The 14,644-nt window shown below is 41.4% G+C and overlaps 2 protein-coding genes across 6 annotated transcripts in view; one reads left to right on the forward strand and one right to left on the reverse strand.

Annotated features, from left to right (window-relative positions):
* The window catches only part of KBTBD12 (kelch repeat and BTB domain containing 12), a 57,631-nt gene that overhangs the window by 19,010 nt on the left and 23,977 nt on the right, over window positions 1-14,644 (reverse strand). For all 3 annotated transcript variants that reach the window (XR_001875751.1, XM_017820542.1, XM_017820543.1), the window contains exon 5: window positions 12,654-12,851. Coding sequence is in view for 2 of the 3 variants with exons in the window: in XM_017820542.1 (XP_017676031.1) it covers window positions 12,654-12,851 (198 nt within the window). In the remaining variant the exon portion in view is untranslated. The remainder of the gene's footprint in view (window positions 1-12,653; window positions 12,852-14,644) is intronic.
* MGLL (monoglyceride lipase) overlaps window positions 9,269-14,644 on the forward strand; it is a 108,901-nt gene continuing 103,525 nt past the window's right edge. Inside the window, exons 1-2 of one of the 3 annotated variants that reach the window (XM_017820545.1) lie at window positions 9,269-9,342; window positions 12,961-13,090. In XM_017820545.1, the coding sequence (XP_017676034.1) occupies window positions 13,072-13,090 (19 nt within the window). In that variant the 5' untranslated portion in view covers window positions 9,269-9,342; window positions 12,961-13,071. Of the gene's footprint in view, window positions 9,343-12,543; window positions 12,679-12,747; window positions 12,865-12,960; window positions 13,091-14,644 lie in introns of those variants that run through there. The other 2 variants (XM_017820547.1, XM_017820546.1) reach the window with 2 other exon arrangements.

Genomic DNA, 14,644 nt, shown 5'->3' on the forward strand with positions numbered 1-14,644 from the left:
GAGCACACAAGTTGTCAACGTACAGCAAATGAAATAGTGCAGATGGAGATCTGTGCAGTGCAGTCAGTCCTCACCCTCTGGGCTCCAGGTGCAGCTGCAGGGACAAAAGCATCAAGTGCTCCATCTTGGCACAAGTATGCAGGTGGCATTTCAGCCTGCAGTCAATTGTCAAATGTTCATCTTTTCGAGGCAGAGTATTGCCTCTTGTTCACAAGTATGCCTACATGCAGTATATTGTCTTTTCTTTGCCCTGACTAAAATGCAGCTCTCAGGCTGCTGGAAGCACTCCAAGACTATTTTTTCCTTGGGTGCAAAGTCTGGACATCCTGTGATTTAGGAGAAATAAAAAACCTCCAAGGCTTTAAATGTACTTTAGATGGTCTGAAGTGCTGAGGAATTTGTCATGAACAGTCAGGTTAGAAGAATGCCATTAAATCACAGCCAATCTCCAGACAAGAAGCTTTTTACAGAGACTAACAAAAAATGAAAGAATCTCCATGCAGCAGAGAACCATAGCTGTCAACCAGCAATGCTATATTAAACTTCTTACAAGGCCACAAGCCCTTTCTCTGCTAACAGCAGTCCTGAACTCCGCAAAAATTGTTACTCAAACCCAAGTTCTCTCCTAAAAATAAAAAGCGTCTTTCATTTCTGCTCACTTTTTCTTTTCATCTTAAAGTTGCTTTCTCACAGCAAGTAACCTTAGCCTAAACTTTTCTTACTTTGAGCTGAGGACATGCACGTGCTTTGCTGTCAGATGAGTTTCTGGAGAGATGCAAGAGAACAGACACTCCACAAATATCAGGATAAGAACCATAATAGCAAAAAACCATTGAATACTCCATGCTGTTTTATTGAGTCATAAGAGACTGGTGACAGGATAAACTTTACAGGGTTCAGACTGAGGTTCCCATTCAGCTATCCCTTATAGAAAGCTTTTTTCTAAAATAAAAAAACAAACCAACAACAAAAACCTCCCACCACCACCAACGTTGTCTCACGTCTATCAGCTGCACCTCATTGTTTGGGCACTGCCTTTGTGTGGAACTGGCAGCAAAGGATTGGAGAAGGAGGAAAGAGTGAAAAGCAGAAGAACATTCAGAGACATATATTGTTTCCCTTGGAAACAGACAACATATTTTTCCGGAGGACAACAACCCAGGGGATTTAGTGCCCCCAAACCAGTGCTGTCATGGTTTAGGTTCCATGCAAAATTGGTGTTGGTGTTATGATGATGTTGTGTGGTGGGATGTAAAATACCTCTAAGGCTCCTCTGTGAGGAGGAATTTCAGCATGTGGGGAGGTCACGTGGAAACAAGACTTCTCCTCCCAGGATTGGCTTCCTTACTGAGTGCATACAGGACAGCTCTGTTTTCTGCAAGTCCTGCACACACACAAGATATGTGGATGTTGCAGTTTTATGAACATTTCTGCATGTTTTTGTCATGTTTATCTAAGGAAACCACTCACCAACCATTCACCATCTCTGCCCCCTCTGATAAAGAAGGGCAACATTTGTTTCTACCCCACCATCCACAGCCTGTACTCATTTTGCCCTCAGTTGTGTCACAATTGGTTGTAATACAATTTTTGTTGGTCCAGACTCAGACCTCTGGGACTCTCACAGATCTCTAGGAGCTTGCTTGAGTAAAATTTGAATAAGATTTCATGATGTAGTCACACCTGAGTAGTTTTGTTCTTTTCCATTCTGTGAAACAAGTTATGATGGTTTGCTTATTGAACCTGGATATTAAAGGAGAATAATAATAATAATAATCCATAGGAAGGGTGCAGCCATTCAAGATAGAAGACAGCAAACTGCTAAAAAAACCCAATTACATGTGAAGAGAGAAAGCATGACTGACAAACAGCAAACAAATAACCAGCCAGTTACCAGTATCAGCAAAGAGCTCACTTCTATATGACTGCAAGAGTGAAGAGTTTTTTCCTAAGAGGCAAATACAGACACAAATAGACCTAACCTGTGACATGGGAGGCTCCAGTCGCTGTATTTTTTTATTAGATCATCTCTTTCATACAATAAATTTTTATGCCTGGGTTTTCTTTGGCATGGATGATGACAAAAATGAGACAATCAGAGGAAAAATAATCAAACGTTGGAACCAAGACATTCTGTGAATGATTGCAACACTTCAGAAAAAAAACATAATTAAAACATCAAAGGCTTATTCAGCAACCCTTCCTTACAAGCCTTGCTGTGTTTTTTCCTGACCCTGGTGCCTCCCCATCTTTGGTGTCCCACGTTTCCCTTTTCTGTGGGATGTTGTAACTGGTTTTGTTCCACTTTATAAATTCTGCTTTCCAGCACATGGAGTGTTAGTTAACTCTTAACCCTTGAGAGATAAAAAGAGTATGTTTTTTAAATAAGGGAAGCAATAATTTCTCTAGTCTTATCTTGTTTAATATGAAAGGAAACAGCACTCTTTAGATGAGAAAGTTCATGTGAGGAAAGGCACTGCTCAAAATAGTCATTCTTGAGAAAAAAAAAATACATCTTTTCTTTTTAAAAGAGAAATTAGTTAAAGCACCTCAGTTCTTAAGCCTTTTTTTAAATTATTTTTTAATTTTTCCTGGTAAAACCAATAGAAAAGGTGATGCTTTTCAAAGAGAATAGCACCTTTGACTTCAGGCTCTAATGTTATATTTCAGCTTTAAAGTTTTAAGCTTGAAGGTGCAAATAATTCCTGATTCTGCTTCATTGATTCATCTTATTTAATTGTAATTTATCTTTTAAAGGTAATATGTTAGCAGCCAATTTGCTTACAAGAGAATCATGCAACACCCACAAAAATAAATTGGCTGTATTACAGAACTTAAAAACTTACCTACTTAAAAAGCCACCCCACACAACTCCCTGTCATCACAGCATTATTCTGCCTCACTTACCAGATGACCACCTTACCTAATGAAAGGATTTCACTAATTTTTTCTACAAAACCAGGCAGTATTTTTCTGCACTTTCTTGTTTAACCATGAGAAGTTTTAAGAAACTGTCTTACACTGTGTTTTTCTGCAAAGGAGTTAAAGTGAGAATTATTCTGGTTGTACAAACCTAACTCTAGCGCAGATCCTTTTCCAGCAGTAAAATTGTGTTTATAATAGTATGATTTATTCATACTCAGGAAAGGAAAATGCTAAACCAGCATAGGGAACATTAATAATAAATTTATCCCCACCAGAAACTATGGTATATTAAAAAGAGTCAGAACATTTTTGGTACAGTTATGCCTTTTTGATGTGCAAGTGCAGACTGAAGCTACACTGAGCCTACAAACTTATCTTTTCCCAGTGTCAAGACTTGAGTTTATACCTGAAAACATTTACTTTATAAACACTAAAATTGTATTTCATATATGCAAATACAGTAGTCAAAGCAAAATGAATCTAATCTTTAGATTATCTTTTATATTCTCGTCTGTAAACACAACACGTTCCTGCAATTTTTCATACGACTTTTTTCTTTGAAAGTGCAGAAGAAGAACAAAAATATTAATTTTCAGTAAGTGCCTGCCTGCACTCCCTATACACAATCATGCTTTTTCTTTAAAAGATTTTTATGATTCACTCCCCGAATATGGCCAGACTTCATTTTATGATGTAAGTTTTCTCATGTCGTTTGAATGTTTGATGAACGATTCTTGGAAAGGCCCCCAGTATGACTGCAGGCAACATAAATATTTGATCTGCTTTTTCATCTGGGTTTTTTTCCTTTTTTTCTTTTTTTTTAAACCACATTCCATTTGTGATTTGGAGGTTGAGGGGAGGAAGAACTTTCCATGTGACAACAGTATTTATTAGCACTTTTGCCCTTTTTTTTGACCTTGCTTTCTCTTTCCTACTCATAACCAAAAATTCAGATACAATTATTAGGGTTTGGATTGTGAGGGTTAAAGGGAGGGAGATGTAGAAGAATTAAGCAATATGCTTAACAGGTAGAAAATCCATAGTTCATCCAGGATTATTAATCATGCAGCTATTATGTTTGTAAGCCAAGAAAAATAAATTCACTGTGCTGTAGCCTGCTTAGTGTCCAGAGGACTGAACTCAAAAAATGTCATGCTGAAATTCCATTCACTGGAGCTAAACCTATGGCAAGTTTGCTAAAATGTGGTCAATATTTCATTATTTCTTCCAGAATTCCATTGACATCAGCTCGTATATTTGCTCCAGCTTATGAGTGAGGAAGCAGAGTTATGGAGATGGTGAGAGCATGTGCCAAGCCACGAGTCATGGTGCCTCTGCATCAGTGCAGGGCAGAGACATCTAAAGTAGTTTGGGGACAAGCTCACCTGCCCACTAGCAGTGACAGAACCACATTGACACACTGTTGGATGGCCAGCAGCACCTTAGCAACTTTATCCAGAGTAGGCCAGCACAGAACCAGACCTTAGCACAGAACTACCTTGTGTGGTGGGAGTAGTCTCAATGTCACATCTGTCCTTGAACTCTGTGCTCTGGGACATCCTCACACAGGCCACTTACCTGAGGTCCTCCTGACATTGTCCTCAGGTTGTTATAGCACCTTTTCCTTTCCAGTTTGCAGTTTCCTAATATGCTCTGTCTTCTTTTGCATAAATCAGTTTATAAAAAACCACACCAAACCTGTAGCAAACTGCTACCTCTCTGCTCTGCTCTTTCCATGGAAAAAAAAGCACTTGTATATCACAAGGTGCTTGCCAGTTCCCAAACAGTCCTCAAAATGCTTACTCAGGTGTTTCTTTCACTGGTTTCCCCAGTTCTTGACACATAAAGCCACCCCAGAGTTGCCTTGAAGCAGTTCAGCCTCCACTATTCATTTGTACCTGTTTTTTCATGCCATTATCTGTACCAAAGAATGATTTCAAACATATGGGACTAGCCTCTGCTACTTATCTTTCTCACCACTAATAGCTGCTTTCATGATTACAAGATGCAGAGTTAGGTGACCTGGGAATTCATGTTTGTGTTGCAACGGGATAAAAGTGCATTTAGATCATTACCACCAGATGTCCTGGCTCCTCATTTGCAGTAGGAAAAATAATAAGTTCATCAAGTCTGTGGCCTTCAATCCCATTTGTGTATGTGAGCTGCCCCCAAACTCCACCAGTGTAACACAGGCAGCACCCCTCGTGGGGTCAAGGACATCCATCATCTGTGCCTGTGGGCAGAAGCAGGCAGAGAATACACAGGAGAGGGAACTTGGCTTGGCTGTTTAACATGCTGGCCAGCCTTCATGATGTGAAGTACCAAGGCAGTGTATCCCACCAGAAACAGCCAAAACTGGGAGGAAGGTGACTGTTTTCAGAGCACCTGCATGGAGTAAGGTAAGATATTCACTCTCATAGAGAGGTCTCTATCCTCCTGCTCTGCTGTGTAATTCTTCGGGATCATAGTTTCATGATCCACCCATTTACTCACAAATCAGTGTTTTAAAAAACATATATAAAGAACTGGATGGTCTATGGAAGGAAACTTCTAATTCAGTTACTTCAACTGTTTTTCTTGATTGATTGATCCAGCTACCTCAGCTTTTAAAATCATTCCAGATTTTGCCTGCAGTTCTTAGTCAAGGCCCCTTTCAGACAATCTTACAAGCGCTGCTCCTGCTTGCACTGCAGATGATAGCAGGATCACAGGTTACAGAGGCAGCGGGGTCCGTGCTCTGGAAGTCAATGCACCATTCATACAAGTGAAAGCTGCAGGATCAGAATAAGAACTACTGGGCCCAGCCCGTCCTGAGATACTGTTTCTAAATGCCTTACAATGGGTTAATACATTATTTATAGATGATATAAAGCATGTTTAGACTGTATGCATGACAGGCAGTTATGAACACAATAGAACATGTCATACACGGCTACAAGCCATGTTTCTAAACAATCTATTGACCTCTTCAGCAATTAATTAAAACGCATTAAAATATCTATTAATCATTCATTAACCCTTTATAAACTATAAATGAGATGTAGCAAGAAGCAGGGCTGAATTGCTAATACCATGCTGCCAGAGAGTGGGTCAGATTTAGATGTGGAACAAGCAGGTGCTGCTCCCCAGCAATTCCCCTGACCTGATTTGGCCTCATTTATGGCAGCACATTTCCAGCTAATGAGCGGGGTAGATAGGCAGCCCCGTGTGGAGATCTCTCCCAGTCCCAGCAGCTCACGCTGGTGCTGGGGGAGAATTCGGTGAAAGGTCAAGCAGCACTTTTTGGGGGTGGACTCAGCGCACGGGCTGGAGAGCCGTGGCAATGCCTGCGGCACAGCGGCCGGCCAGGAGCAGATTTCTGTGCTGAGCAAAACACGGGGGCCCTGAACCCCTTCCACTGCTGGGAATATTTATTCAAATGGTAACAACTGTGGGTAGGAGAGCTTTAATTATTCATCAGTGCTCAGTAAATTTTAACAGAGGGAAGCGAACAGTGCTGCAGATAGGCAGCCCGGGGTTTGCACCTCTGCTTTATTTAGCTGGGAACATGGGAAGGTGCTGGAGAAACAGGTTTTGTTCCAATCTCTCAACCCTCAAACTTCACAAGTGCAGTATTTACTGTGCCAGACTCCTTAATATGTCTATATTTAATTTGATTCCAGTAATGTTCCATAACCACCATAATAAAAAACAAGCACTAGAACAATTCTCCATCTAAATCATGTAATGGAGGAGACTAAGGGGAATAGCTTTTATAGGAGATTAGTCAAAAGAAATAACTATTAAGCTAGTCCACTGTCAGGAGTGCATGGTGTGGAGATGCAAACTCATTAGCTCAGCGGGAACACAGTAATTACTACACAGTTCTGCACTGCTGCAAGCAGAGCTGCTTCTATTCCAATGCATGGATTGCAGTTTATGTAAATGAGACAGAAAATGCTAGAAAATTAATCCAGGGTAACTATTACTTTTTTTTTTTTTAAGAATCAAAATTACACAGTTAGTAGGACCCAGTATCACTATCATCTGTCTTGGCTAACAGTTGCAAACACAAAATTGAGATTCCTGCATAGATAATTTTTACCTTTACCCTTCCTCTGACTGTAACGACACTTAAATGAAAAATTAATTTCTACTTGATATCAGTAAGTAAATAACAAAATGGAGTTCAGCAGCTCTTTGTCCTGTGGCTTGTTGCTTGGGAGAAGAGACCAAAGCCCACCTGCCTACAATCTCCTTTCAGGTAGTTGTAGGGAGTCATAAGGTCCCTCCTGAGCCTCTTTGCTCCAGGCTAAGCAGCCCCAATTCCCTCAGTCACTCCTCATCAGATTTGTGCTCCAGCCCCTTCCCCAGCTCCATTGCCCTTCTCTGGACATACTCCAGCACCTCAACGTGCATCTTGTTGTGAACACAGAATTCAAGGTGCTGCCTCACCAGCACAGGGGGGCAGTCACTGCCCTGGTCCTACTGGCCATGCTATATCTGATGCAAACCAGGATGCATCAGGTTAAAAAACAAAAATCCAAGTCTGTATTTCAATTTCTTACTTCAAATCTATGAGACAGGCAGTTGTACCAACCTCCATAATCTGAAACTAAAGCTACAACCCCGAGACACAGGCTATGAGATCTGTGTGCAGCAACAACAGAAAGTCAACAAACATCTGCCTCGGAAAGTGACAGTGACAGCAGACGACATGGTCCCAGCAAACAGGCACACACCCTTGCCTTCATTATTTTCACCAGAAAAAAAAAAAAGATTTATAATGCTCAGAAGCAGTCCAAAAGAAAGGGAACCCAATATGGTAGGCATTTTATAAGGGTGTAATTCCGCATACCTGAAGAGCTGCTCCCCCCTCCTTCAGGGAGCCACACTAATGAGGCTCCTTCTGCCAGGCACAGGGTAACGTCAGTAGCTGTCAGACTGTGCAGGTGACAGGTTTTAGTTCGATGCAAAGGAAATCAAACATGTCAACAAAACCACTGTACAGTCAGACTGCAAAGGCTGGTTTAAAATCCATAGTTACAGCAGGAAATGTGGCAGTGTATTTTAGCAGTTAGTGGAAAGCTGCTGGCCGTTTGCACACTGAGCCCTGCTGAGTACTCATACTAGGGATAATGTTTCCACTCTACAGCACTATAAACTAATGGACAAAATCAGCCATTTAAAACATGTCTGATTATCCTGATGAATGCTAGAACATTGCTGAAAAATGACAACATTCACTACACAACGCTACATGAGCTGGAGCTGAGACAAGCAGATTAATGGTTCCTGTTTGACATAGCAGTTTTAGTAGAAAATGAGCTAATTTGTATAAACTACTGGCTAACAGATGAAGTTTTGCAAGTCTTGCTAAGGAGAAAAATTCAGAACAAGAATTGCTCTTTTTGGGTAGTTATAGTGACTGTAAGAGCATACAACATTCATCAGCTAGTGACACAACACAGAGGTCTCAGGGCTGTTTATACCATCAAACCATAGACACCAACATCCTGACGTGTTTGGCTTAGGTGAGCCAGGTTAGAACCCCTCATACTCTGATCAAAACACAAAGCTTTAAGAGACAGGAGAGCTCCTCAGGGTTCTGAATTGCCTTCTGGTCTTTCAGAGCAGATGTAAAGCACCAAGGACTTGAATATATCTCTGAAATGTCTGTTCTCCATCTGCTGCAGGAAGCCTGAGGTCACTAAGGTCTTAGTGTAGGCACTGCAGAGAAGTGTCTAAGCTTCAGCTGAATCAAACCCCTTTCCTCTTTCATGGGCGGGCTTTGAGCAAACTTCTAACTTGAGGAAGCCTTACAAGCTTCACCAACATACCTCAACTGAACAACAGTTCAGAGGAAGCTTGAGCACACGTTGGAGCTCACTCATCTTTTAGAAAGACTGCTATTGCTACTTTCAGCTGGTCAAGCTGACTTTCGTCTCGAGTAGCTGCAGGTTTTCTTCCTCTGCTCACAGGGGAACTGTTCAGGCTGCACCACTTGTTCTCCCTTCAAGCAGACAAAGATTTGTGAGAGGCAATATATACAGAACGGGAATCCTGCCATCACAAGAATTCAGCTGTCACATGAGACTCAGGAAAGATGGTAGCTCAGCAGTATTGACCTTATCATCCAAATTTAAGGCCCTTTGAGCAGTTGACAGCTGCTTTTCAGCTTTGTGTACAGCATCTCGGGACTCTAATAATCCACTGGGACTGGACTTGGCTGCTCTTGGGAGCCAATCAGACAAGCAAGGGGTGTTTCCAGGCCCAGTTGAGGGTAATTTAAATAGCTCAAGGGAGCACTGGGAACAGGAGCGGGCAGGCAGGGGGGCAGCACGGCAGTTTGCAGGGCAGTTGGCACGGCAGTTTGCCCGGCAGTTCGCGCAGGCACGGCGAGCAGGAAGGGCACGGCCATTCTGCCAGCTCTTGCTGGTGGGTTTTGTGATACGTGTGTGTGTGGGGGTTTCATTGTTTTTGTTTGGCTGGTTTGGTTTTTTGGTGTTTTGGTTTTTGGGTTTTGTTCCCTCCCCCCAACTTGACTAAATCCAGCAATGGTTTATAAACCATCAAAAGCCATTGCTGCAGCTGCTGCCAGCAGGAGTGTACTGACCCAGGCAGAACCCCCCAGGAAGGACACAGCAGTCCAGGTCACCGGCTACAGGGAGTGTCTGAGCCTGGCATTAGCACCAGAGGACAGTGCAAAAGACACCCACGTAAGGTGCGATCAGGTGGATGATCTGCTCTGTTCAGTGGCAGAGCCTAAGGAAGAAGTGGAAAGGCTAAGGAGTATTAGGGAGAGTGAAAGAGCACAGTCTCAAGCTGTGCCAGGGGAGGTTTAGGTTAGACATTAGGAAGATGTTCTTTACAGAGGGAGTGATTGGGCGTTGGAATGGGCTGCCCAGGGACGTGGTAGAGTCACCTTCCCTGGAGGTATTTGAGAAGAGACTGGATGTGGCACTCAGTGCCATGGTCTAGTAGACAAGATGATGTTAGGTGAAAGGTTGGACTTGATCTCAGAGGTCTTTTCCAACCTAGTTGATTCTGTGATTTAGGTCTATAGCCATGCAGAAAGGCGTATAGAGCATGATACATACCAGTAAAATTAAGATTCAACAATGTCTTTTGCGGGTTAAATTTCACACTGCTGGATCAAGAGTGGGTTTAAGCACATGCAAAGGCAAATTGAGGCTGAAGAGTTTGGAACAGATCTATAGTATACAAGGGGTTGGTTTCAGCCCCTTAGGCTAAGACTTTTCACTGCAGCAATAATTTTGGCTTATATGTTCTTGTTTGGTTTGTTTGCTTTTGTTTGTTTTTTTTTTTTCCTCTGAAGCACTTTTTCTTGAATGTTCCCAGCAGCCCTTTAGCGTTCAGCAGGCAGAAAACCCAAAGACTACAGCTGTGCTTTCAGCTTGTTCCAAGAACTCCACTTGGTTGAAGCTAAATTACAATGTTTTGTAAAACTGGAATATCCTCTCTTGGTTGCATTCCTCATAAAAACCAAAGTGACATGCCAAGAAGCCCAAAAGACTAAAACCAAACAAGCACATTCTAAAATAACCCTGTCTGCTACTAAAGCAGTAGCAGCACATGCTGTTCTGTACCTTGAAGCTGCTGAGCAGCTGTAATTGTGAAAATGCAGAATCAAGCCACCCTTTCCAAGCTCCCATATGACGGTAACAACCATCTCTCACTCCACCCTTCATCCCTAAAGAGCACATCAGGCAAGAGCCCTTTCTAGCACACAAAGCAGATGGGGTCAGGAAGAGAGGCCAGCTAGGTAATCTCTTCAGGTTCAACATACGGCCTGCACTCATCTTTTTCTTCATGATGGTAGCTAGAAGCTGCTACTGTTGTAAAGATTTAGAAAGCCCTTTTCCTTTAATAACTGGAAAGTCACATTAAGAAACCTGTCTTTAAGGCACAGGTTCCTCTCAACTCCTCAAATATGTGGTTATACCTGATTTACAGTTGACAGCGAGAATCTTATTTTGGCTCTCCTGTTAATAGGCACCATAACATCTAACAACACAATCATATGCTACTTCTTTACAGGTATACAGAACACACACATAGGGGGTCAGAATTCAGGTTGCACAGGTAACTGCAAAACTGGCATTTTCTAACTTTGACTTCTTGTTTTTCAATCTAAATAACAGTATTAGTGCAGGAGAGTTCTACACATAATTATATAGATTGTAATAGTAGAGTGAGGAATTGGGACCCCATTGAGCTGGCATTATTCAAACATACAAAAGATGGCCTTCCTGAAATCCACAGGAGGACTTTCAAACTCTCCCAGAACAACCACTCCTTATACATGACTCAGTGACAGAACATGGTGGTATTGTACAGAAAGTGTTTTTATGGCCCTGAAGCTTCCCTAGTCAGAAAAATCTCATATTAATCTCTTAGTCATCTTGAACAAAATTGCTTAATTTCTCGATGATAATGATCATAGAGTCATAGAATTGTTTAGGGTGGAAAAGATCTTTAAGATCATCCAGTCCAACCACTAACCTGGTGCTGCCAAGCCCACCACTAAACCATGTGCCTAAGATCCACATCCACACATCTTTTATATCCCTCCAGGGATGGTGACTCAACCACTTCCCTTTATCAGCCTTCTGAGATTTGTACCCACTAACTTTAGACTTTTTCATAATATTGCTAAGAAAAAGACAACTATGGTGGCACTATGGAAACACAGTGATGTGTCATAACCATAATTGCTCTGAAGTCACACAACTTCTATCAGAGATGACAGGAGAACAAGCCTGTTAGAAGCTGCCAAACAATTGTTTTCAGGAAGCAGCTTCCTCAAACAGCAGCCAATAAAGGGGTTAGAAAGCAAAATGTGAACTAGCTGATGAAAATCATCATTCTAAAATAACAGTGGCTTTATGTTTAGAGGTTGTTATACAAGTCAATGCAACTGGAATCAGTGCAATAGGAAGACATCACCCAGTGATACCACGTGGCCATTCCTGGACAACAGTGAGCCTGACATGACATTTATTAGTAGTGGATAATGCATCTGTGCTGTTCCTTTCTCCTAGAAAGAAATTAGGGTAGCAGCTCTATGTAGCAGAAGAGTTTAAGTGTGCTTGTTTTGTGACTCTTTGCGTTTATAATGAAAAAAAAATAATGGTTATAAGCACTGGAGATTTAGAAAGAGCTCAGCACAGTTGGAAGGAAGAAGAAAAAAGAAGAAAGGTGTCCATGAGGCTAGGATTATTTAAAATCACCAGATCTGGAACTTTAGTCTGTTTGCATCTCAATTCCCTACGCAGAGTACTCATTAAATGCACAATCTTTTTCAACAGCAATAACAAAAATCATGTAAGTAAATAGGCAGAGATAGAGTGGCAAAGGACAGATGGACAGGGCCTTAACGTTCAACAAATATGCCCAAGTTCTTTAATGTCCATGAAACACTAAGCTCCTGATCTGTAGCTCTGGATATAAATCCAGAATAATTCTACTGAGGTTTTAGATTTGGAGAGGTTTAGTGCATACTGGAAAAATCCTTAAATGTTCATGTTTTGTTAAGGAAAAAAGCAAGGGTTAAACAGAACACAATTCATATTGACATTAGGGGTTGGCAGTCCAAAGGGCAGAATCATGTTTGTGATTCCAGGGCATGCCTGTGCCACCTGATAGGGTTGATCAGTCATCAGATCAGTCTGTATCCTGTGAAAGTGACTTTAACTACACAAGGAATATCGGACTCATTTTAGTACCTGCTCCGTGAAATCCTCCACAAAGGTACAGCTTCCCTTCCACACAACCTGCACTGGTAGAGTTTGTTCGTAAGGAGAGAAGAGGAGAAGGCATAGGAGGTCCATCTCTCCAAAAGTCTCCATCAGGGTTATAAATCTCCACTGCATCAAGACATTTCCGAGTCTGTCCTCTGTCATAACCAAGGCACCCAATTCCTCCTGCAAAATATATGTAGGTCAAATGTAGTCCCACGTTCTTCTGAAAAATACATTGCTGGCTGCATTTTCTGTTTACACGTTCTCATCTCCCTCTCTTTTCCTTTTGCAGCTCCAGAAGTTTGTGAGAAAGTAAACTCAAAGCAGAAGCTACTGCATATTATCTACAGACAGCAAAGCAAGATCCTTTTTGAAGTCTTATATCCAAATAAGGACAAGCAGCATGTCTTCAAAACACAAAGGTATTTTGTTTTGTTTTCTCCCCTTATAGTAGAAATTGTCATAATTACTTGTTCTGTTTGCTGGACAAATTGTAATGGATCAAAAACTATTTTTCAAATACCTTCAGTGGATTTGACCCTCACACATGTTAACCAACAATCATTTCCATTTTTTGGTTAGTTTTCCTAAATAAAAGAAAAATATAACACCTATTTCTTAAGGCAAATCGACTTCCAGAAGCAAACCCATCCTATACACAGGAATGCCAACCAAGTTATATGCAACAGTATTACTGTGGAAGGGTTAATTAGGGTGCTTGAAGGCAGTGTGCAGGATTAAAACAAATCCCAGTTTTCTTTGGCTGGGACATACTGCAACAGGCTGCAGATGTACCTGAAATATAAGTGCGTGCTGGAAACACTAAAAATCAGTGTAAACACTGCCTTCCCAAATCCCTTCAAGTGAACAAATCCAGATTTTGAATTCACAGCCTTTGGTTCTCCAGAATTAATATGCTGACGTACCCACGCAGGTTTTCCATCTGTGCCAATGGACACAATACCCGTAATGAGCACTGATGGTGGGCTGAAGGGGTTCTTTTGTGCATGTGTGTGTATGTGACCACTTTTAAATATAAAATGACTGCAATATGCAAGCAATTTCCACATGAAGGCTAGCATCCCAGATACACGTGTAGGACTGCTCAGTTGTGGAAATCCAAAGTGCATTGTGTGGCATGTAATTATGCCCTTGCATATGCAAAAGGAAACGACTGCAAGTGCAACCTGTGCAAGGCTGGTGCAGCTGCTTTTAAAATATTTTGCCCCTAGAATGCTGTTAAGCTGGTCTGTCAGAGAAAACAGCCCCTAGTGCTGCTCCAAGTTTTACTTGCATATGGTTTTCCCTCTTAACACACTCTTAAATAACACACTCTTAAAAGTGTGTTATTTTTTATAACCTTTTTGCATTCTCCAAAGGTGTTTGCAAGAGGGAACTACATATAAATGGGGACCACAATGCTCCAAACACTGTATTTCTCATCTGTATTTTAGAGTTAGGTAAAGATAAAATCAGTTAACCCTGAGCAGGAAAAGTAAAACCAAATTCAGTGTTCTTTATCATCAGCAGGAAGTTTTCCTCTGGCTGAAGTTAGCAATATTTGATTTTGTTCAATATTTGAATTTGGAAACCTTAACTGAGTTGGGTTTTGAGCTCCTTTTCCATGCACATAAATCTTTACTTGCCTCAATACCTACCAGCAAGGTCCTAGTAGTTTGGTACCCCTTAGTGTTTGCTTGAACTAGGCTGGCATCCATATGCATTTGGTATTAGCTTAACACCCTCAGCTAAGCAGTATTTGCTCTGATGGGCTCCTCCTCTGAGGCTTGATTCACCTAAGAGACCTGAGGTAGGGATTAATTGTGGTCATGGAATTTTGCTAATCATTTCCATGCCAAAAAGGGAAGCATCACCCCACTGAGCCTTTCTCATAATGGAGTCTCACTGAGCTGTTCCTTGGGGCTATTTAGAAACAAAAATAATTTTCAGACTTCAGATGTTTACTTATTGTATTG

Source organism: Lepidothrix coronata, unplaced genomic scaffold, assembly GCF_001604755.1.
Source record: "Lepidothrix coronata isolate B3197 unplaced genomic scaffold, Lepidothrix_coronata-1.0 Scaffold84, whole genome shotgun sequence".
NCBI lineage: Eukaryota > Metazoa > Chordata > Aves > Passeriformes > Pipridae > Lepidothrix > Lepidothrix coronata.